Source organism: Beta vulgaris, chromosome 6, assembly GCF_026745355.1.
Source record: "Beta vulgaris subsp. vulgaris cultivar EL10 chromosome 6, EL10.2, whole genome shotgun sequence".
Lineage (NCBI taxonomy): Eukaryota > Viridiplantae > Streptophyta > Magnoliopsida > Caryophyllales > Amaranthaceae > Beta > Beta vulgaris.
This window is the reverse complement of record NC_079207.1, coordinates 66,040,767-66,064,067: the sequence shown is the minus strand read 5'-3', so window position 1 is coordinate 66,064,067 and position 23,301 is coordinate 66,040,767. Positions and strand designations below refer to the sequence as shown.

General features: G+C 37.2%; 3 protein-coding genes and 3 long non-coding RNA genes across 9 annotated transcripts in view; 1 reads left to right on the top strand and 5 right to left on the bottom strand.

Annotated features, from left to right (window-relative positions):
* Window positions 1-1,331: 1,331 nt before the first annotated feature.
* LOC125498191 (uncharacterized) lies at window positions 1,332-3,240 on the bottom strand. The gene is made up of 3 exons (XR_007274971.2): window positions 3,029-3,240; window positions 2,870-2,938; window positions 1,332-1,541 (listed from the first exon to the last, which is right to left on the bottom strand). It is a non-coding gene; the product is annotated as an uncharacterized LOC125498191 (long non-coding RNA).
* A 3,992-nt stretch (window positions 3,241-7,232) lies between these two features.
* Window positions 7,233-8,318, bottom strand: LOC130591895 (uncharacterized). Its single transcript, XM_057395855.1, has 2 exons — window positions 8,040-8,318; window positions 7,233-7,721 (listed from the first exon to the last, which is right to left on the bottom strand). Exons 1-2 carry the CDS (start codon window positions 8,316-8,318, stop codon window positions 7,233-7,235), a joined length of 768 nt encoding a protein of 255 aa, XP_057251838.1.
* Window positions 8,319-9,899: 1,581 nt separating this feature from the next.
* Window positions 9,900-11,790, bottom strand: LOC125498192 (uncharacterized). Its single transcript, XR_007274972.2, has 3 exons — window positions 11,521-11,790; window positions 11,362-11,430; window positions 9,900-10,033 (listed from the first exon to the last, which is right to left on the bottom strand). It is a non-coding gene; the product is annotated as an uncharacterized LOC125498192 (long non-coding RNA).
* Window positions 11,791-12,334: 544 nt separating this feature from the next.
* Window positions 12,335-15,487, top strand: LOC104897696 (uncharacterized). The gene is made up of 3 exons (XM_010684632.4): window positions 12,335-13,971; window positions 14,063-15,147; window positions 15,230-15,487. The coding sequence occupies exons 1-2, from the start codon at window positions 12,409-12,411 to the stop codon at window positions 14,738-14,740; spliced, it is 2,241 nt and encodes a 746-aa protein (XP_010682934.3). The 5' UTR covers window positions 12,335-12,408; the 3' UTR covers window positions 14,741-15,147; window positions 15,230-15,487.
* Window positions 15,488-15,543: 56 nt separating this feature from the next.
* Window positions 15,544-20,036, bottom strand: LOC104897540 (uncharacterized). The gene is made up of 2 exons (XR_007274973.2): window positions 15,998-20,036; window positions 15,544-15,917 (listed from the first exon to the last, which is right to left on the bottom strand). It is a non-coding gene; the product is annotated as an uncharacterized LOC104897540 (long non-coding RNA).
* A 2,303-nt stretch (window positions 20,037-22,339) lies between these two features.
* LOC104897539 (truncated transcription factor CAULIFLOWER A) overlaps window positions 22,340-23,301 on the bottom strand; it is a 34,218-nt gene continuing 33,256 nt past the window's right edge. For all 4 annotated transcript variants that reach the window (XM_010684431.4, XM_010684429.4, XM_010684432.4 and 1 more), the window contains 2 exons: window positions 22,925-22,966; window positions 22,340-22,850 (listed from right to left, as the gene is read on the bottom strand). In XM_010684431.4, coding sequence (XP_010682733.1) covers window positions 22,725-22,850; window positions 22,925-22,966 — 168 coding nt within the window. In that variant the 3' untranslated portion in view covers window positions 22,340-22,724. The remainder of the gene's footprint in view (window positions 22,851-22,924; window positions 22,967-23,301) is intronic.

The window sequence follows — 23,301 nt, the reverse complement described above, 5'->3', positions numbered from 1 at the left end:
CTTTGGTGATTTACATTTTAGGAAAAGCATAGTCATGTGGGATCTTGCTAGATTCGTCTGAATGTGAATTTTTTTGATATCAACTTTTTATAATTTAAACTTATTGATAATTGAAGATATTAATGGTTAAAATAAGGGTTAATTGGCTAGAACAGCACCAACTTTGGACCAAGTGCAAGAAACAGCACAACTTTAAGCGGGTGCAAAGCGTAGCACCAACTTAAAGGTGGGGTGCAGGAAGTAGCATAAATGATGCCGGAGAACGGAGATTCCGCCGGAATTAGGGAATCTCTATTATTTTAATGTTTTTGTTAATTCCCTCCCCTTTTTTTTAGTAAGTCACGTGACCCCTTGTTTTTCCCTCCTTTCCATTTCTTTTCTGTTTCTCTCTCTTCTCTTCTTCTTCTCCAAGCTAATTTCTGTTGTAGATGACACTTCTGGAGATCGCAATTTCAGACAAGGAAGACGAAGATCAATTGAACATCAACGCGCGAAGCAAAATCTGAACTTCAAGTTGGTGAGTTTGCTTACATTGTTTTTTTTTAATTTGGGTAATTCTCTAATGTGCGATAATTAGGGTTAAGTTAGATTAAGGGTTAATTGCTTGAAAAAATATTTGTGCTTGAAGTTAGATTAAGGGTTAATTGCTTGATAAAATGTTTGTGCTTGAAGTGAATGTATGTGATGGTTGTGTTTGATTTTGCTCAATCGTTTTTTTTTCCTGTGCTTTTGTGTTTTTTGCAAAAATAGGTAATGGCATCCCTGTTCACTATCAAATTAAATCATGGAGGGGTATTGACTGATAAATGGGAATATGTAGGAGGGGAGGTACATTATTGGGATAATGTTGATCCAGATTACCTGAGTTTCTTTGAGTTTATTGATATGTTGAAGGAAGAAGGGGTTGAATACAACTCACAATCAACATTTTATTACAGTTTGCCTGGGCTAAATTTGAAAACTGGTTTGGTTAAGGTATATAAGGATGTTGAGGTATTGGATATGTGTGAAATTGGGATGAAAAATGGGATGGTTGAAGTCTTTGTGGTCCATGATGTTGATGTGCCTGAAGTAATTCCCCTAATTGAATGTGGAAGTACTGGTCCCAACCCCACAAATGACCAAGTAGATGAGGCCCAACCCAATATAGAGGAACCCCAGCCCAATACTCATACAGAGTGTAACAGCCCCCGTCCTAGCTTATGTTAAATATTAATTAAAAACTATACTTCTAGCAATAGCGGAAGCAAAATCATAATCAAACGTTACGGAGGCTGTCACCTGCTGGAGTCAACCCATTAATATGGTTGAATTGACTCTACGAGCTAATCTTAAAATAAACATACATCACATATGAAATTAAGTTAGTTATTACAGACCCAAAAGAAAGTTATAAAATAAAGTTAAACAGTGTTCATGAGCAGAAGTAAGTTGCAAAATATGATCATGTTCAAGCTTGCATCCACTATGACAGTTGAGACATGACTTCACTACAGCTCATCCCTCGGACTACCTTAGCTCGCTTTTCCCTGCACGAGAGTCTGCCCCCACCAGGACAGGTTCATAGAACAAATAAAAATCAGTTTACACTGGTATGCAAATCAATCCAGAAATAGATTTATGGTGGCTGAAAACAAGGAGTGATCACACTCCAAGGTAATTTACAAATCAATATGTCAAGAGAATAAACCTTCCTCGTAAGAATACACATTCGAAATGTCCACAAGTTTATAGCAAAAGTCCACATACCAACACAATTTTGAAAACGTTTAGCTTGAGGGTGTAGGAAGAAGATATCACAATGAGGTGTATTAGAATACAACCTCCACACAATTCGGAGTTTAAACTCCTACTATTTTCTCGCTTGCAAGCTTTTATAGGACATGTCCTTTCACATGATACACACATTCCTCTTCACTACGCAAAAACGAATTCTCATTCTTTAATAACGAATACACTTACTAAAACGGTTTGTAAGAAGTATACTAAAAGTTAAGCTTATAAAAATGTTTAAGGTTTGGTTAAGGATGGATTAATGGACTTAGGACAGTAGCTACATGATTTTAGGAATGCCAAAAATAGTTTTAAAGAATCCACACAATCGATCTAACTAATCATAAGAATAATCTAGGTTTTGATGTGCGAAAAAGGGTGATTTCGGACCTCATACAAAGAATACTTTGAATAGAATTTGATCATCGATTTTGATTGAGTAATATAAGTGAAACATTTATGTTTAAGCTACTGTAAATACATCTATATATCATTGAAAATGTTTTCCTTAAAAAGATTATAGGCAACCCGATATAGTTCATTTTTAAAACGTAGTTTGTAAATAGTTTTCGGAACCTCTAATGAATCTGAAATGATGTAGAAGATTCTTATCCAAGTATATCATGAACTCCATGTTTCTTTATCAAGAATAACTAATAATAAGTTCAATGAAATCCTTTTCCAACATTGATCACATTTCCAAGTAAAAATCACATAGTAAAACATGCCTTTAACCACACTTTTTAGTATAAAACTTAACCTTCATCCTAAATGATGTTCTTAGCTATTAACACACACTTATATGATCACCTAATATCATCCAACCTACTGCCTACTTACCAAAAATCCATCCATAATACCAAAAATCGCCATTCTTAACCAAAACAAGTAAAATCCACATACTATTCTTCCTAAGGTAAGAAAAGGAGTCCTTTTTCATTTGTTGTACCAACATGCAAGGGTTTAAACTTGTATAACATCAAAATATAAAATCCAATAGCCATTCACAACAAAAATTCAGCCTTAATTTCGTTCTAAAACAAATCTAACAACTTCCATCATTTTTAATCTCCAAAAAGGCATTGAATCTGCATACCTTAACTTGTAAATGGTGTAACTCGACTTCTACTGCTCCTCAAGACTGGATTCTTGATTCTTTTTGATCCTAAGACATAAAAGAACATTCACACCAAATTTCATAAGAAAATACCTCAAGGAAGTACCTTAATTCAACCTAAACATTCACTATACTTACTGTTTCCTTGATTGAAGAAGATGGCCTTGCTTCTTGAACTTCCCGACTCTTAAAGCTCGAACTTTTACCTTCCCAGTATGCACCTATGTGTTTAGAATATGAATCAAGCTTTGCATGCAAGTTTTTATAGAGAAAAATTGAAGAAAACGAAGGAAGAACCAAGCTCTGCAATCTCGCAGGAGCTGGCGAGTGAGAGAGGGTAAGAATGGTGTGTTCTGGCAAGCAAGCTTTTGTTGTGGTAATGTACTGAAATTTTTATGAGGTGTTGGTATGCATGTGAACCAAGTATGGGTATGTTTTATATCTCGTGATATCTTCTTTAATAAGCCAAATGAGGTCTTTGTTCCTACTTGGTCTTCTGCAGGAATTTCTGATCTTCTTTTGTACTATCCTAAGCCTAATTTTTTTATATTGATTTGCTTACTAGTGATCTAACCTTCCCCAAGATGACTATTTTACTCAAAACATCCATAACATATACTCCTTAATTTATATCAACCCATCTATATTAAAGAACTCCAAAGTCCATTCTTTTAAACACAACCCTCAATTTGCCTAATAGTTGAAACATGATTCCTATCTTCCACTAGTTTTCAATTTCCATAACTTAACTTATTAAAATAATATATCGATACTAAATGTTCCCATGTAACGAGATAATATTATTTTTTATATATAATTCCTTCTAAGTACTAATTACACACAAACACACATTATTTTTACACACAACTCATCATACGTATTTCCTACGTACGATCACGTTAAAATTCCACAATTTAAGTTACTTAATCATATAATAATCCTTTATTATTTACCGGCTGTTACACGTTTCCCCTTAAGAAGTTTCGTCCCGAAACTTAAACCGTACCTTAGAAAAGTTGCGGATAGCGGTGCTTCATATCAGTCTCTTTTTCCCAAGTAGCCTCCTCCGAATTTTGACTGGACCACAATACCTTAACTAATGGTATGACTTGATTCCGTAGAACCTTTTCGCGTCGGTCCAATATTCTGATAGGTCTTTCTTCATAACTAAGAGTTTCATCAAGTTGCAATGGTTCATGAGATAACACATGGGAAGGATCGTGCATATATTTCCGAAGCTGTGATACATGGAACACATTATGGATGCGAGACAGTTCAGTAGGTAACGCAATTTCTAAGCTACCTCGCCAACTCTTTTCAAGATTTCATAAGGTCCAATGAACTTCGGACTAAGTTTGCCTCGAATACCGAATCTCTTTACTCCTTTGGTAGGGGAAACTTTAAGGAAAACTTTATCTCCGACTTCAAATTCCAGTTCTCCTTCTTATGTCTGCCATATTTCTTCTGACGATCCTGAGCGATTTTCATCTTTTCCCGGATTATTCGAATTTGATCCATAGTCTCTTGAACCAATTCTGGTCCTACCGGTACTCTATTCCTCAAATCTTCCCAACAAATCGGCGTTCGGCACTTTCGACCATACAGGGCTTCATATGGAGCCATTCCTATTGTGGCTTGATGCTGTTGTTGTAAGAGAATTCTATTAAAGCTAAATAATCTTCCCAAGACCCTTGGAATTCCAAAATACAAGCTCGCAACATATCTTCCAATACCTGAATTGTACGTTCAGTTTGACCATCGGTAGCAGGATGAAATGCCGTACTAAATTTCAATGTTGTTCCGAAAGCTTCCTGAAGTTTTCCCAGAAATGAGCCAGAAATCGGGGGTCTCTATCCGAAACGATGCTTACTGGTACCCCATGAAGACGAACAATATTCCGAATGTAGGCATCAGCCATCTGCGACTGATTCCAAGTTCCCTTTATTGCAAGAAATCGCGCCGTTTTGGTGAGACGATCCACTATCACCCATATCGAGTCATTTCCTTTTTAGACCTTGGTAACCCTGACACGAAATCCATGGAGACAGAATCCCATTTCCACTCTGGAATAGGTAATGGTTGCAATAACCCAGGTGCCTTCTGGCGTTCAAACTTCACTTTTTGACATGTTAAACATCTCGCCACATATCTCGCTACCTCCTTCTTGAGGCCTTTCCACCAGAAGTATTTCTTAAGATCTCGCACCATTTTGTCTCTACCAGGATGTACTGAATACGGACTACTATGAGCTTCCTTCAAAATCCTCTGCCTTAAATCCTGATCCTCGGGAACACACCATCGTCCCCTCATTCTAATACTTCCATCCTCATATTGCGCAAATTCCTGAGTTTCGCCATTTTTATCTTTTCTTTGATACCCTGCAAGAATGCATCTTGGCTTTGCTTTTCCCGAATCTCTGAGTATAGGTCAGGTTGGACAGTTAAAGCATTAATGGTTCCTTCAATATCCCCTGAACGTACTAAAGCGAGTTCAAATAACTCTATCTCTTTACTCAGTTCATCTGGCAATGCTGAAAAAAGCTTAATTCACTCCTTGGCCTTCTACTAAGTGCATCTGCCACCTTTGCTTTTCCGGGATGATATTGAATGTCGATGTCGTAATCTTTTAGCAACTCTAACCATCTTCTTTGCCTCATGTTCATATCTTTTTGAGTGAAGATATACTTCAGACTTTTATGATCCGTGAACACCTTACATGAAACTCCGTACAAATAATGTCGCCATAACTTCAGAGCAAAGACAACTGCAGCTAATTCCAAATCATGCACTGGATAATTTTTCTCATGAGGTCGCAACTGTCGCGACGCGTAGGCTATCATTTTCCATGCTGCATCAACACACATCCCAAACCTTCCTGAGAAGCATCACTATAAATTTCAAACCCCTCAGTTCCGGAGGGAAGGGTCAGAATAGGAGCACTGGTTAACCTCCGCTTTAACTCTAAGAAGGCGGCTTCACATTTTTCATTCCATTGGAAACGGGAGTTTTTCCTGATTAAACTTGTGATGGGTAATGCTATTTTAGAGAAATTCTTCACAAATCGCCGATAATAACCTGCTAAACCCAGAAAACTCCGAACTTCGACACATTCTTCGGTGCTGGCCATTCTTCTACTGCCTTAATCTTGTCCGGATCTACAGAGATGCCTTCCTTAGACACCACATGTCCGAGAAACTTCACCTCCTCTAACCAGAAATCACATTTACTAAGCTTGGCATACAACTTTTCCTTCTGGAGTGTAGCCAGGACAGTTCTCAGATGACCTTCATGTTCCTCACGATTCCTTGAGTATATCAAGATATCATCTATAAAGATAACCACAAATCGATCCAAGAACGGCTTAAAATAGCGTTGCATTAAATCCATAAAAGCCGCAGGCGCATTAGTCAATCCAAATGGCATAACTAAAAACTCGTAATGCCCGTATCGAGTGCGGAAAGCTGTCTTTGGTATATCCTCCTCTACAATCCTCATCTGGTGATAACCAGACCTCAAATCAATCTTGGAGAATACACTCGCTCCCCTCAGCTGATCAAATAGATCATCAATTCTTGGTAAAGGATACCTATTCCGCACCGTGATCTTATTGATCTCTCGATAATCTATACATAGTCTCATGGAGCCATCCTTTTTCTTGACGAACAACACTGGTGCTCCCCATGGAGACACACTAGGTCTGATATATCCCTTCTGCAACAACTCATCTAATTGCTTCTTTAATTCTACCATCTCAGCTGGGCCATCCTATACGGAGCTCTTGAGATCGGGGTAGCTCCCGGAATCAAATCTATATGAAAATCCACAACTCGATGTGGAGGCAACCCTGGTAAATCCTCCGGAAATACATCGGGAAATTCTTGAATTACCGGTATATTCATCAATTTTGATTCAGTTTCTCCTCGTTCCGTTACCTGACAAATATGTGCTTCCATAGCACCATCCCAGCCCTGATGGTAATGGTCCGCTCTAAGAAGGGTCGAAGTTTCACCACTCGAGTATAACATTCTATTATAGCTCGATTTTTACTCAACCAATCCATACCCAGAATCACATCATATACACCTAAATCAAACATTATCAAATCTGCCTTCAAATCCACCTCCGCAATTCTAATACCACATTCTCTCACATATACTTACATCGGAAGGTAGTTTTATCAGGCAAAGTTACATTCAAATCACATGAAGTCACTTTGGGTTTTTTCTCTATGCGGAATGCAAATAGATTTGAAATAAAAGAGTGGGATGCTCCGGAATCAAATAACACAAATGCAGGTAAATTACACACATCAAAGGTCCCGGTAATTACATTACCTTTCTGCTCTATAATCTCTGGCTCCTCAGATGGCTCAGACTTAAGGGCAAATGCTCTCCCAGGCGCTTTCGATACTCCTTTTGGTTACGACCCGAGCTCGATTCACCAGCCGCTTTCAGCAGCAACACCTCACCAGGTCGCTGATTACCTTTAGCATTTCCTGATTGATTTAAAACGGGACACTCCTTGATTCTATGCCCCGTCTTCATGCATTTGAAACAAATGCTTTGCCCCTCACAGTTTTTCCCATAGTGATCTTTTCCACAACGCCGACACTTCCACTCCTTCTTTCCCCCTCCCCCTATTTTAGCAGGGACTAAGGCCATGGACGTTCCGGCTGGATCCGTCTTAATTTTCTTGCTGCTTTCTGCTCCAGATTTTTCGTTCCCCTTCTTCTTTCTTTTCGAGTTTTCATCCTTTTGCTCAATCCGTTCATGTTCTAAGGCTCGATCATACAAATCCTCAAAGCTGTTATAGACCCCTATTCTTTTCTGGTACTTCAAATTTAACCCTCAAAAAATCGCATGGATTTTACCCTTTCGTTGCTAGTAAAGTCTGGAGCGAACCGCGCGAGTTCCATAAATTTGGCAGCATATTCTACTACCGTCATCTGCCCTTGCCTCAAAACAAGAATTCATTCTCTTTTTTCCTTCTCAGTGCTGGAGGAAAGAACTTATTCCTCAACTTTTCCACGAACATTTCCCAGGTGTAAATGGCTTGGGTGGAGGTTTTCTTAACTGTACCCCACCACATATCCGCAGGGCCTTCCAGGTAAAAGGATGCCAGCTTTACCTCAAGTTCTCTGGACAGTTTACCACATCCAGCAGCTTTTCCATATATGCAATCCAGTCTTCAAATTTTACCGGATCCGCTTCGCCGTCATAGCCCCGTGGCTTATGAGCAGCAAGCCTCTTATAGAACTTCCCTTCCTCATTATCCCTATTTTGTTCCTGCTTTTCCAGGATTGCCAGCAATCGGGTATTCATTTCCCTTAGCTGACGTATCTGTTCGGCTTGAGAATTTTCCAGCTGTTCCTGTGGTTCATTGTTTTCCACATTCTGCTGGATCTCATTGGTCACGTTGATATGTGCCATAACCTATAAAATGATAACTGAATATTCTTAGAATCCCCAAAATTTCCAAATTATTACATATAAGCTACTAAACACTTATTCCCAAAAAGGATTGCAATTTTCCCCACTTTACACGTATAAAGCACATATATTCATATCACAGATCATTCAAAATATATTATAACTTGAACATCTTAACTTCACAATACAATACAATAGTTCCATTGCCCAGAGTCGATCATCTCATCCTGACAATTCTTTTACACATACAATAAAAACTAAGGCTACTACCACTTCCTTCCACATCATCACTATGCTAATTCCTCCTAAAGAATGTTATATGGATCATATGCGTATCCACTGTCTTCGCTACTGGAGGATGGGGTTTCGGGAATGTAGTCGGGGTCACTCATCCATGAGTTACTTCCTCGAAATACTACTCCTGGCACTCCCGAGGGTCCTCCTGAATCATCACTTGATCCTCTCGAATTACGTGACTGGGGAGGAGCCATACTTGTAGCGGAATCTCCAGATCTTTGAGGTTGAGGTGGTACCATACTAGCAGCAGAGTTAGGGGGTGTAGGAACTCTTCCCCCTCTTCTTCTTTGGTATTCTACTGTGGCTATTCTGTTGTACATATCTATCCAGTACTGAGCATCCCGACCCATATCTTGCAAACCCGCTGCCTGCTTAGCCCGTTCCATCTCCTCTAACACCTCCTCCGGTGTTCCTTCCCACCTGATCAAATTCTTATCAATATTATCTATAACACTCTCATTCAAATTCAACAAAGATGGTGTTGCCATAAACAAAACTAGCAATTTCCAGTAGGTCCAACGGAACAACACCCAGGGATGAAAATGTGGTAAGGTCTTGATGAGGGTGTATGCTTGAATAGCAGGTCGAGTGAAAGGGTTATGGTTTCCACTCCCATATAACTGGTTATACTCTTCTATGACATTGAGTTTTTCTCTAGCAAATACCAACGGATCCTCCTTCATTCATCTCTTAACATCTGGTTCCTCCTGGTACCTTCGATTTCCATCACTACCAATCACCCAATATGCGTTGTTTCTCCATATTACTCTTGACCCATTACCATTACCACTTCCACTTGTAGACATCTAGTTGCACATACATAACACATAACTTAGATAATACACATAAGTATCACACACATAATCTACACACATTATTTGCCCTACTGAGCATGTTACTCTTACCATCATAGCATTTCTTAGCTTCCTTGAACATGATCAATCAATCATTTAAAACATTTATGTTTAAAACAATTGAATACCTATATGAAGATAAGTATCAAAATCACATTTTCATTTTTCTTTAAAATTAAGAAAACCTTGGCTCGGATACCACTTGTAACAGCCCCCGTCCTAGCTTATGTTAAATATTAATTAAAAACTATACTTCTAGCAATAGCGGAAGCAAAATCATAATCAAACGTTACGGAGGCTGTCACCTGCTGGAGTCAACCCATTAATATGGTTGAATTGACTCTACGAGCTAATCTTAAAATAAACATTCATCACATATGAAATTAAGTTAGTTATTACAGACCCAAAAGAAAGTTATAAATAAAGTTAAACAGTGTTCATGAGCAGAAGTAAGTTGCAAAATATGATCATGTTCAAGCTTGCATCCACTATGACAGTTGAGACATGACTTCACTACAGCTCATCCCTCGGACTACCTTAGCTTGCTTTTCCCTGCACAAGAGTCTGCCCCCACCAGGACAGGTTCATAGAACAAATAAAAATCAGTTTACACTGGTATGCAAATCAATCCAGAAATAGATTTATGGTGGCTGAAAACAAGGAGTGATCACACTCCAAGGTAATTTACAAATCAATATGTCAAGAGAATAAACCTTCCTCGTAAGAATACACATTCGAAATGTTCACAAGTTTATAGCAAACGTCCACATACCAACACAATTTTGAAAACGTTTAGCTTGAGGGCGTAGGAAGAAGATATCACAATGAGGTGTATTAGAATACAACCTCCACACAATTCGGAGTTTAAACTCCTACTATTTTCTCGCTTGCAAGCTTTTATAGGACATGTCCTTTCACATGATACACACATTCCTCTTCACTACGCAAAAACGAATTCTCATTCTTTAATAACGAATACACTTACTAAAACGGTTTGTAAGAAGTTATACTAAAAGTTAAGCTTATAAAAATGATTTAAGGTTTGGTTAAGGATGGATTAATGGACTTAGGACAGTAGCTACATGATTTTAGGAATGCCAAAAATATTTTAAAGAATCCACACAATCGATCTAACTAATCATAAGAATAATCTAGGTTTTGATGTGCGAAAAAGGGTGATTTCGGACCTCATACAAAGAATACTTTGAATAGAATTTGATCATCGATTTTGATTGAGTAATATAAGTGAAACATTTATGTTTAAGCTACTGTAAATACATCTATATATCATTGAAAATGTTTTCCTTAAAAAGATTATAGGCAACCCGATATAGTTCATTTTTAAAACGTAGTTTGTAAATAGTTTTCGGAACCTCTAATGGAATCTGAAATGATGTAGAAGATTCTTATCCAAGTATATCATGAACTCCATGTTTCTTTATCAAGAATAACTAATAATAAGTTCAATGAAATCCTTTTCCAACATTGATCACATTTCCAAGTAAAAATCACATAGTAAAACATGCCTTTAACCACACTTTTTAGTATAAAACTTAACCTTCATCCTAAATGATGTTCTTAGCTATTAACACACACTTATATGATCACCTAATATCATCCAACCTACTGCCTACTTACCAAAAATCCATCCATAATACCAAAAATCGCCATTCTTAACCAAAACAAGTAAAATCCACATACTATTCTTCCTAAGGTAAGAAAAGGAGTCCTTTTTCATTTGTTGTACCAACATGCAAGGGTTTAAACTTGTATAACATCAAAATATAAAATCCAATAGCATTCAAACAAAAATTCAGCCTTAATTTCGTTCTAAAACAAATCTAACAACTTCCATCATTTTTAATCTCCAAAAAGGCATTGAATCTGCATACCTTAACTTGTAAATGGTGTAACTCGGCTTCTACTACTCCTCAAGACTGGATTCTTGATTCTTTTTGATCCTAAGACATAAAAGAACATTCACACCAAATTTCATAAGAAAATACCTCAAGGAAGTACCTTAATTCAACCTAAACATTCACTATACTTACTGTTTCCTTGATTGAAGAAGATGGCCTTGCTTCTTGAACTTCCCGACTCTTAAAGCTCGAACTTTTACCTTCCCAGTATGCACCTATGTGTTTAGAATATGAATCAAGCTTTGCATGCAAGTTTTTATAGAGAAAAATTGAAGAAAACGAAGGAAGAACCAAGCTCTGCAATCTCGCAGGAGCTGGCGAGTGAGAGAGGTAAGAATGGTGTGTTCTGGGCAGCAAGCTTTTGTTGTGGTAATGTACTGAAATTTTTATGAGGTGTTGGTATGCATGTGAACCAAGTATGGTGTTTTATATCTCGTGATATCTTCTTTAATAAGCCAAATGAGGTCTTTGTTCCTACTTGGTCTTCTGCAGGAATTTCTGATCTTCTTTTGTACTATCCTAAGCCTAATTTTTTTATATTGATTTGCTTACTAGTGATCTAACCTTCCCCAAGATGACTATTTTACTCAAAACATCCATAACATATACTCCTTAATTTATATCAACCCATCTATATTAAAGAACTCCAAAGTCCATTCTTTTAAACACAACCCTCAATTTGCCTAATAGTTGAAACATGATTCCTATCTTCCACTAGTTTTCAATTTCCATAACTTAACTTATTAAAATAATATATCGATACTAAATGTTCCCATGTAACGAGATAATATTATTATTTTTATATATAATTCCTTCTAAGTACTAATTACACACAAACACACATTATTTTACACACAACTCATCATACGTATTTCCTACGTACGATCACGTTAAAATTCCACAATTTAAGTTACTTAATCATATAATAATCCTTTATTATTTACCGGCTGTTACACAGAGGCTCATCCCATTACACAAGCCACAACTGATAAAATTCCACCAAAGGCAACAAGGAAGAAAATGTCAGCAAGGAAGAGGGTAGCTTCCTCCAAAAAAGTGAAGGGGACAAGGCCCAAAACCACAGAACCCATTCCACAAACAAATGAGGAAGAAACTCAGCCAACACAACCCAGTCCTCAAACAATTGACTCAGAACCCCAGCCAGCACAACCCACTTCCCAAATAACAGACCTAGAACATAACCCAACACAACCCACTCTTGAACCTACTTCCCAAGCAAACCCAAGTCCACAGGTAACACAACCCACTTCCCAAATAATTGACCCAAAACCACAGGTAACACATCCCACTTCCCAAGCAGACCCAAAACCACAGCCCTTGGATAATTGGTGGAATGATGATAGTGTTGATGATGACTATGATGCCACAATGGATTTGTCTGATGATGATAGTTTAGGTGGCTGTGATTGGATTGTAGAAGAGGATGATATTGACCTGTCATGTAGTTCAAGTGATGGTAGTGTAGATGAGGACTATGGGGGAGTAGAATCAGAACCTACAAGAAGTTCAAGTGATGAAGAGCTTCTTGATGCTAGGAGAAAGGTAAAACAAAGTAAGAAAAGACTTAGAAAGAAGGGTGATGGAGGAGAGGCTGCTAAAAAGTGGCAGGACTTGAACATTCCTTTGGGTAGTGGGTGGGAAAGTGAGTATGAGGAAGAAGATCTATTGCCTAATTCAGATAGTGAAGGTGAGAAGTATGATCTGCTAAGTGGAATGGAGGGGGCTTCTTATTATAGGAAGTTTATATGGAGGGTTGGCATGAAGTTTTCATCACCTGAAATGTTCAAGGAGATGGTAAACAAGTATGCTGTTTATGCTGGGTATAGTGTTAGGTGGATTAGAAGTGAAAACAAAAAGAAAATGGAAGCTAAATGCAAGATGGGTTGTGAGTGGAAGGTCTATGCTTCCTGGGATGGCCAGAAGAAATCTTTCATGGTGAAATCAGTTCATGACCAACACACTTGTGATAGGGCTGATTATGAAAACTTACAAGCAAAATCAAGATGGTTGGCAAGAGAATTTTTAGATAAATTTAGGGAGGAACCTAACTGGCCTAGGAAGTCTTTAGAGAAAGAAGTGCTTAACAGGTTTGGGGTAAAGCTTAGCAAGTGGAACTGTTACAGAGTTAAAAAGCATGCACATAGGCTTTTACATGGAAATTTGAAGGATCATTATTCAAAGATTGCTGCATACTTGAATGAATTGAAGAGGGTAGATGAGGATTTTAGATTTCAATTGCAAACAGATGCCCTTGAAAATGATGCTGAACATGTTGAACATCAGTTTAAGAGGTTGTATATTAGTTTCCCAGGATTGAGAGCAGGTTTCATAAGTGGTTGTAGGAAGGTGGTTTGCATAGATGGATGTTTTCTGAAAACTTTTTTAGGTGGGCAGCTGCTGTGTGCAATTAGCAGAGATGGGAACAATCAAATGTTCCCCATCTGTTGGGCTGTTGTTGAGGCTGAAAACAATGAGGCCTGGAAGTGGTTTTTAGAGAACTTAAAGAAGGATCTACCAGGTTTTGGGGGTGAAGATTGCACAATCATATCAGATCAACATAAGGTGAGAAACTTTTATCTTCCATGGCACATTTTTTTTTAGTTTCAACAGCTTTGATTGGTATATTCACACTGCTTTTTTTATTTTTTGACAGTCAATAATGCATGGTGTTAAAACTATATTCCCTGATGTGGAACATAGGAACTGTGCTAGACACATCTGGCCTTCATGGCACAAAAAGCATAGGGGAGATGGTCTGAAAGAGAAATTCTGGCAGGCTGTTTATGCCTATAACATGGCAGATTTTGATTTAGCCCTACAGGAGATGGATGTGTTATCCACAGCAGCTGTAGAGGATTTCAAGGCTTTGAAACCTAAGACTTTTTGTAGGTTTGGTTTTAGGATTCACACTAAGTGCAACCTTGTGGTGAACAATCTTGCTGAAACATTCAACGGGTGGATTCTGGAATCCAGGTCAAAGCCAATTTTGGGGATGCTAGAAGATATTAGGAGGGCAGTTATGGAGAGATTGTTCTTGAAGAGAACATTGATGGAGAGAGCAAAGGATGATATTTGTCCTAGAATAAGAAAAAAGCTTGAAACAAACAAGGAATATGCTAAGACCTGTCATGTTCTTGCATCTGATAAAATGGAGTTTGAAGTGCTATGTGGTATGGAGGTTTTAATAGTGAATCTAGAAAGCAAGAGTTGTACATGCAGGAGATGGGACTTAACTGGAATACCTTGCTCTCATGTTATTGCTTGCAGCAATTGGCTTAGAATGCCATGTGAAGAGTTGGTGGATCCCATACTGAAGAAGGGGTATACTTAGCTGCCTACAGTGGGTCAATCAAGCCAATAAGAGGAGAGAGACATTGGGATATGGTTGAATTCCCACTGCTACCTCCTAATATCAAGGTTGGAGCAGGTAGACCTAGGAAAATGAGGAAGAAAGCCCCACATGAGAGGGAAGACAAGGCTGGAAAATTAAGCAAACATGGAATACAAATGACATGTAGCTTGTGCAAAGGCAAAAACCACAACAAAAGAGGGTGTCCTACACACAAAAACAATGGCCCTGCCACTGCTTCAACCTCTGGGGAAGTCAGCAACACCAACAAGAGGCCTAAAAAGGCAAGAGCCCCTTCCAAAGCAAATGTACCACCCCAACCAGGTGCACCAAAGAGAGGTAGAGGAAGGCCTAGAAAAGGCACCAATGCCATCCTCAATGATTCTGGGGTAAGTATTCCAGTCTTCAATTATCTTCTCTTCAATCCCTTGGTTTGAAAATTTCTAACATCTACATTTCTGTTGTTTTCAGGCTGCCACAAGTGACATTTTTGGAACTCAACAATCTACAGCAGCTGCTCCAATGAGCAACCACTAAGCTAGGGTTTCACTTTCTTTTTTGGTGGAGGAAATAGTAGATTAAGAAGGGAGGTTGTAGATGGGTTTTTTTGAACTTTACTGGGGAGATTTTTGTAATTGAAATGTGGGACAAACTTGACCACTTTTTGCACATGTTGTACATTGTTGCCAATAGGGCTTTTGGAATCTAATGCAAAGCATTTTCTTGGTATTACAAGTGCATAACTATTTAGACTAATATAGTAATGCAAGTGAAAACAATCAATATACTCAAAAGCAATATTGCATTGAATAACCACCAGTCAAGGATACAAATTCAATATTGTCAAAAGCAATATTGTATCATACCTAAACTACCTACTTAAACACAAGTACACAAACATCCATGAAATGAAGAGTACAATAATGAAAGTGGTTTGTTGTTGTTTTAGTAATTTGTTCTCAGCCTTCAATCCTATGACCTCCATTTTCAACCCTTGAATCTTCCTTTCGGCATCCGCTTTTGCTTCAATTCCATTTCTCAATCTATTGCTTTCAGATTCTAGTGCATCATTCGTGGATATAAGAGCTAGAATAACCTCAGTAGCACGTTGCCCATATGCTTCCTTATCAATCCACTCAAAGAATTCACAATCATCATCCTATCACAAATCAAATTCAAATCAATCAAATTACATAAAAATGGTTAATATGGATTGATTTCAAAAAAATTCAAACTAACCTTCCACTTTGAGCACCCATGGAACCGTCTGCCATGGTTCCCATTTCTCTTGCTTACAGTTTGCGTCATGGCTGGCAAGCCATGGTGGCAGTAAACTTTCCCATGCCTTTCAACCATGATGAAGGTTCTCAGTTAAAGAAGAAGAGAAGAGAGAGAATTGGGGATTTTTGTTAAATGAGATTGGGAATTTAGGGTTTCTGATAATTGAGAAAAGGGGATTGAAAATGGAGTTGGAAGTTAAAGAAGAAGAGGGAAAAACAAAGAGAACACGTGACTTACTAAAAAAAAAGGGGATGGAATTAACAAAAACATTAAAATAATAGAGATTCCCTAGTTCCGGCGGAATCTCCGTTCTCCGGCATCATTTATGCTATTTCCTGCACCCCACCTTTAAGTTGGTGCTACGCTTTGCACCCGCTTAAAGTTGTGCTGTTTCTTGCACTTGGTCCAAAGTTGGTGCTGTTCTAGCCAATTAACCCTTAAAATAATGCATTGGCAAACGTGAAAACAATAAATGTTGCACTTATTTAGAAACAGAGGAAGTACATGCTAATCTATTTTTTGTTCGTGTCGAGGGTATCCTAATGTTCTTTCCTTACAAAATTTATATGCTAATGTATTATAGTTGGTAAAAAATATTTAGGTGGTAATTAACATGCTAGACTTTGTATCATATGTGTCTAAATCAACTTCATACGTGGCTATTTATAGTATAAAGATTGTGTTTTTGTTGAAAATTTTGATATTACTCATTTAATTTTGTACTTGAGGATACACATAAATTGATGGAAAAAATATATACAGGTGGATGTAAATCCAATGTCAAGTACTTCCTCCGTTTCTTTTTACTCGCTACACTTTCCATTATAGGAAGTTTCACATTACTTGCTACACTTCTTTTTTGGACAATAAATTCTCTCTATCTCTTTCCTCCCACATGGGTCCCTTTTTTTTTTACTCTCTACCTTTCTCTTCTCCAAAAATTACATAGGAGTCCGTAAAATGAGAAGTGTAGCGAGTAAAAAGAAACGGAGGAAGTACATGTTTTGAAGATTTTACAATTCAAGCGATGTCAACAAAGTAGCATGCAATATTATGAGTCATCTAATATTCTCAGTCCCTTGCACGCTGTAAGTAATCCTTTTATGCATACTTTTTGTCAATTTTTTGTCCATTTTGGCGTTTTCTATATGTTTGACAAAAAAAGTATGGATAGGATATTAGGATCTACCAGAAAAACATATCTTATAATTAATCAAGTATTCTTAATTATGAGTTCATTTATCAATATTAAGGTGTATGCCAGCATATATGACTAATTTTGTTCATTTGCTTACTGGAGATATATCTTTTTAGTATATTTTGCTCATTTAAATAGTTTATAATGAGCAATGAGCAATGAGCAAAAAAAAAAAAAAATCTCATGAATCTATGATCACGATACATTCAGGTGTATGATAATTTTTTTCTATCTTATGCATGCAAGAAAGTCAATATTAAGTATGTGAACAATGCCAATAGCTAATATGGCCAATTAATTAAAAAATTAATAAATTCACTTGAACTATGTTCTATAATCGTATTGACTTGATTTATTTTGTAAATCACGGTAGTTAATAAAGGTAATAATGTCAATGTAACTTTTTTTCGTGCAAAAACTTTATGGTAGAATACACAGTTTTTTCACGAAGTATCCCCAAATATTTGATTTATTCACGAATTATCCTCACACTTTTCAAAATACACGGGGTCCTTTCAATTTCATAACAATACACCCAAATGCTCTTAATGACTAACGACGGTGAAAATATTCTATTTGTTTGCCCTAAGTTAAATTTTTTTTTTCAAAGTTTTGGTTAACAATGATAAATACGATAGGTTCAAATATATAGTAAATGTGAGAATAAGTAGTGGTCCTCCACTTTCCTTCTTAATTTTTTTTATTGTATATGGATTACAGCATGAAATAAAACTCCATAGGGAGAGCGTCACGTGACACATTTTCTTGTTTTCGTACGCTTTTTAATATATTTGTATAGATTGCACAATTGATCATCTTCTACGTGTACGTACAAAACATGTACAAGATCTCATTTTTTTATTCCTCAAGGTACTTACAAATTAATTAATGAGACATTCATGGAAAAAAGAGACATCTAAAAATTATTTTTCAGATGTACCATCTAAATTTAAGGCTAAACTGCTATACATCGCCTCAAAATTACTTAAGATCGTCCCGTTCTCACCAAACATTTCCAAATTTACCCTTCTTTTTTTTCTTTTCTTTCTCCAAACCATCACCTCCTGCCACCTCCATCCCCACCGCCACCTCAAGCCCCATCGTCACCTCGTCAACCACCCATATTTTGAATTTTTTCTAGGGCTAAGGGGTGAACGTCTGGCCAAGACATTCGACCCATTGCTCAAACGTCTGGCCTCGACGTTCAAGCCATGGGTTGAACGTCTAGTCAGGAAGTTTGACCCATGACCCAAACGTCCTGACCCGATGTTCGTCCTCTTAAAAAAATTTCAATGTTTTTTTAGTTGAGGGTCGAATGTATGGCTAGAACATTCGATTCATGGCCCGAACGTCTGGCCTGGACGTTCGGACCATGGATCGACCTTTTTGGCCAGACGTTCGACCCATGGTCTGAATGTACATGCAAAACGTTCGGGCCGTGGGTCAAACCACCTGGCCATACGTTCACCCCTTAATCTCAATTAAAATCATTTTTTTACGACATGGGTGGTGATGGGTGGTAGGTAGTGGTAGGAGGCAGGGGGTAGGTGGTGGTAAAAGAGAAGGGTAAAATAGTAAATTCAAAGTGAAAAGGGGCAATTTTGAGTAACTACACCTAGAGGTGGGCATGGGCTAGGCCGGGCCTGTTCACGGGCTCGGCCCGCGGGCTTGAGTAAATGACGGACCGGGACGGACCCAGGCCCATTAGTGGCCCGTGACAGGCCCGCGGCCCACGCAGCAGACAACGGGCCGGACCTCGAGCGGGCTCGGCCCGGGCCCAAATCGTGCCGGCCCGGGCCCATGCCCACCTCTAATTTTATGTACACCATGTCAAACAACCAAAACAAAAAAGATTTAGGTACCTAAGATCTCTCATCTAGCAGATCATATTTGCCGCGTTTATATTGTTGACATCATTCATTGACATCATACAGTGACATCATTAAGTGAAAAGAATATTCCTTTGCACTTCATCTTTCTTAACCATTTGCTCATGACTCATCTCTCCACATTAACTTTAAAAAATTACTTGCATAAATGTTGTATCTATACTCTAGTTATCATAAAACTTAATAACACTATATGCCATATTTTTCGAAAAGACTTGGAAGATGGAGGAAGTAATATTTTTAATCTAACTATAAAGAGTTATTTAATAATAATATATCAGGTTAAAAATACTTTTAATAAAGGTGGAATAGTTTTCGTTCGATACTATATCACTATAAAAATATATTGGTTTTTTTTTTTCGTGTAATACATAATTTCGACTTATGTTTCTAATTCTAAAATCATTAGAAATCACTACGTTATTCTTATAATTAACTATGACCACCCAAAATTTTTCATTTACATTATTTTATACTCCATCCGTCTCAAAATATAATTTCCATTTTCCTTTTTTCACGGTAATTTATGCAAGTAGAATCTAAGAGAGATAGTAAAGATTTTTTGTTAATTCAAATAAATATTGTAAGGAAAAAGATGATTTTAGGAGAGAAAATAGAGAATAATTGGTGAAAGAACATTAATTATTGTAACATTTTGGTTGAATAAACAAAGGAAAAAACAAAATTCAATAAGCAAATAAATGATGGGACACAATTTTTCTAGACAAATTACGGGAAAAATGTGGAACTAAATATGAAAATGAATACTACATTTTGAAGTACCCAAAATAGAAATAGTAACTATATTTTGGAACGAAAAGAGTAATATATTATCACTTTCCAAGAATTTTTTATTTTTAAGGACATGGTGATTAGTGATTGGTGATTGAAGTTACTACTTAAGAAGGAAGTAGGTACCTTTGTCTTTTTTTGATCTATTCTCTGTAGTTTGCAGTTTGCACCTATATTTACTGTAAGATTACCAACTTATTCATCATCTCCCATTTAGACAACTAACAAGACGACACTTGTTGACCTGTGTACTTGGAAGTTGGCATAAAATATATGGAGCCACACTGCCACAACATGTACTAATAACATAATGTAGGACCTACAGAAACTTGTTAGTGGTCGGTTTAACCTGCGAATTTTTACTGCTATTGCTATATCAATATATTCCCTATATGTATACTAGTATGAAGTAATGAATGTAGTAAATTCTCAAACCCATGCTTGAAGAAAGCTCCAAAACTAACATCTTTTAGTCTTCATTGGAGTATGTTTGTTCAACCAATGTAATTAAGCTGTATGGTAAATTTTTCTGTAAATCTTTGTTTTCATACTTGCCTTTTTAACCTAGTGTAATTTATGAATTCCATTGGTTGAATGCATAACATATCAAATTTGCAAATTCTATATGATTTTTTCTTGTTTTAGATTGTTTTTGAAGTGGTTTCATGTTCTACTATACTAGAATATAATACTGCATTCTCTATTGTTTTATACCTCAGTAATCTAAGATATACATACGTTCTGTTTGATTTGATGCATATAATGAGGAAAGACACGACAAACAATGAAGATGTTGCAAACTATAAGCATGCACAAATATCACCTAAAGAAACCATTTTCTTCAGTCAAAACTTGGGATCTTCAGCAACTCTGCAACTGTAAGTAATTCTTTGATTTATTGATCAACTGTCATATTGCTTAAGACTGTTAATTCTATTGAGTATTGACATGTGATGATGTGAATGTTAAGTTTATGAAAGAAATTACATGTGAATCTTTCGCCATCTTTGCATACTTTGAGTGACTTTAGGTGAGATATTTCTCTGGACCCCACTAAAATTTGGCTGGAGGTGGGGCCTGTAGGACCCACACTAGGCACTAACCCTTTGTATTGTTGAAAATCTCTATTCTATAAGGCAACACATGGGGGACACCAAAAAATAGAAAAAGGAAAAAAAGAAAAAAAAATAGAGGATAACTAACTGTTTCATTTTAAAAAAAAGGGGGAAAATTAGGACATTTAAAATATCAGTTTTTTGATAAAATAAAATGTAAAGACAATTATTCAACCCAATTAGTTTTATTTTCTACTTCATTTGTTATCACACATTATCGCACGCATTGCGTGCATGTAAGACTAGTATCTTATAAGCAAAGTTCTTTTTTCCTCCTTTTTTTTCTTTCTGGTGTTGGTCCAAGCATAATAGGGAATATCCTAGACCAGTCAAAACACACTCTATAAAGTAGAGAGTTAAACTATGGGTACTATTAGATGGGCCTGGATTGTATATAGAGTTGGGGGATGAGCTGGGCTGGTCTGGGCTAGGCTGGTATAAGCGCTGGCTGCGCCGCTACTAGCCCACCCTATACATAATGTACATTGGTGGGTATGAACTTCAAATCAGCACTACCACCAGGAACCATGGGCCTACTTGCTCATTTCAACCCAAGAAAGGTAAAGTTCCTAGAGGCCCCGCTAGCACGTGGATTGGGCCGTGCTTTAGGTGTCTCTTGTGAAAAATGGGCTCGAGCCTTTGACACCATTTTTCTTGAGCTCTTTTGTTAAGTCCCGTGCTAGCTTTAGCTGCACCTATCAATAGGGGTGTGCACAAACCGGTCCGAATCGAAATTGGGACCGTACCGTACCAGAGGTCAACAAAAATTCCCAATTGCCGGTTTCCGGTTCGGTCCGGTCCAAATTCGAAAAATTCCAGTCTGGACCGGTTGAACCGGAATTTCTATTATTTTTGTAAAATAAAGTTTATATGTTACAAAAAAGTTAAAAAAGGTAGAAAGTTAGAAATTTAAAAACCTACTATTTATTCCTTTAGGATTATTGTTATTAAAAATATTAATTTTTAATATATCTAATTTATAAATATATTTAAATAAAATAAAAAATATTTTTTTTTTAAAAAATATAAATTCCGGTCCAGACCGATCCAAGACTCCTTACATGTCCAAAGGAGATTATGTTGTATAAAGTGGGTAACTTTCATCCTCTTCAATGTGAAACAATGCACTTGCTTTTTAAGGGACCTACATTGATCTTAAAAACATGTCATGTCAGATAACTTGATTACTTGAAGACCAAGATGAAGATACTATGCCTAAGTGCCAGTGTATGACCAAGCCCTTCAAGCCTTACTAGGTCAGTGAAGCATGCTGAACAAATATGCCATTATTTGGTAGTATTCTCAGTTCAATATAATGCTCACTTTCCCAGACAGGAAGGATACCATTAGCAATAATCCCAAGATAACTGAAGACTGAACCACTCTTACAACAAGAGATTATTCACAAGAACCACTTGACCAACTAGACATACTTTACAATAACCTTCTCCGAGTACTTCACTTGTCTGCTTTATTACTCTGAATCTAGCTTATTACTGTAGTATAATAATTGTTCATCTGGGAGCACATAAAAAGTAGGTACATAGAGGACTAATATATTTGTAAATATAGTTGTCAAATAGATAGATGTAGGAGACCTCATCAGATAAACAAGGAGCTTTCATCATGCATAGATGGCCAAATTAGCATGATAAGTGCAAAATGCTGCTCAATGCCGACTCTTACAGCAGTTACCTCAGCAGTGGAAGTGTTCTGAGTGGCTGAGAGTATTGTCTATCAGCATCCACCTCCATCAAGTTGTTAACCCCTAAATCCTTATGGTTTCGGCTCTTGGGAATGCCTATCAGATTTGCTACCTGAAACACACACAATTGACATAAATAAACATTTACCCCCACTCTTAGGCCAGGTCCTTTTGACTGATATCTACCTCATCCTTCAACTGTTCATTCTCTTGTTTCAACAGCTTCTCCTGTAAAAACAGTGAACATCGTAGTTGTATTCAGGTAAAGTAAAACTAAAAACTAAAACATGGTCAACGGAAGCATGTTTTGTTCATGAACAAATAAATGCATCCAAATTACGTCCCATTTGGATCAGCTATGGTTGATAGGGCCAGGCATTAGTTCGGGAAGGAGTCAACAAAAGCAACAAATATAAGCCATTGTTCGAATGGATTGGGTTGGCTGTATAGAATCAAAAATATATCTTTGTAAAATGGTCCACAAATTTGAATTATCCACTTCGTCCATTCTCTTTTATCTAGTGCTATATGCTCCAACAGTCCCATTTTATTAAAATCAGACT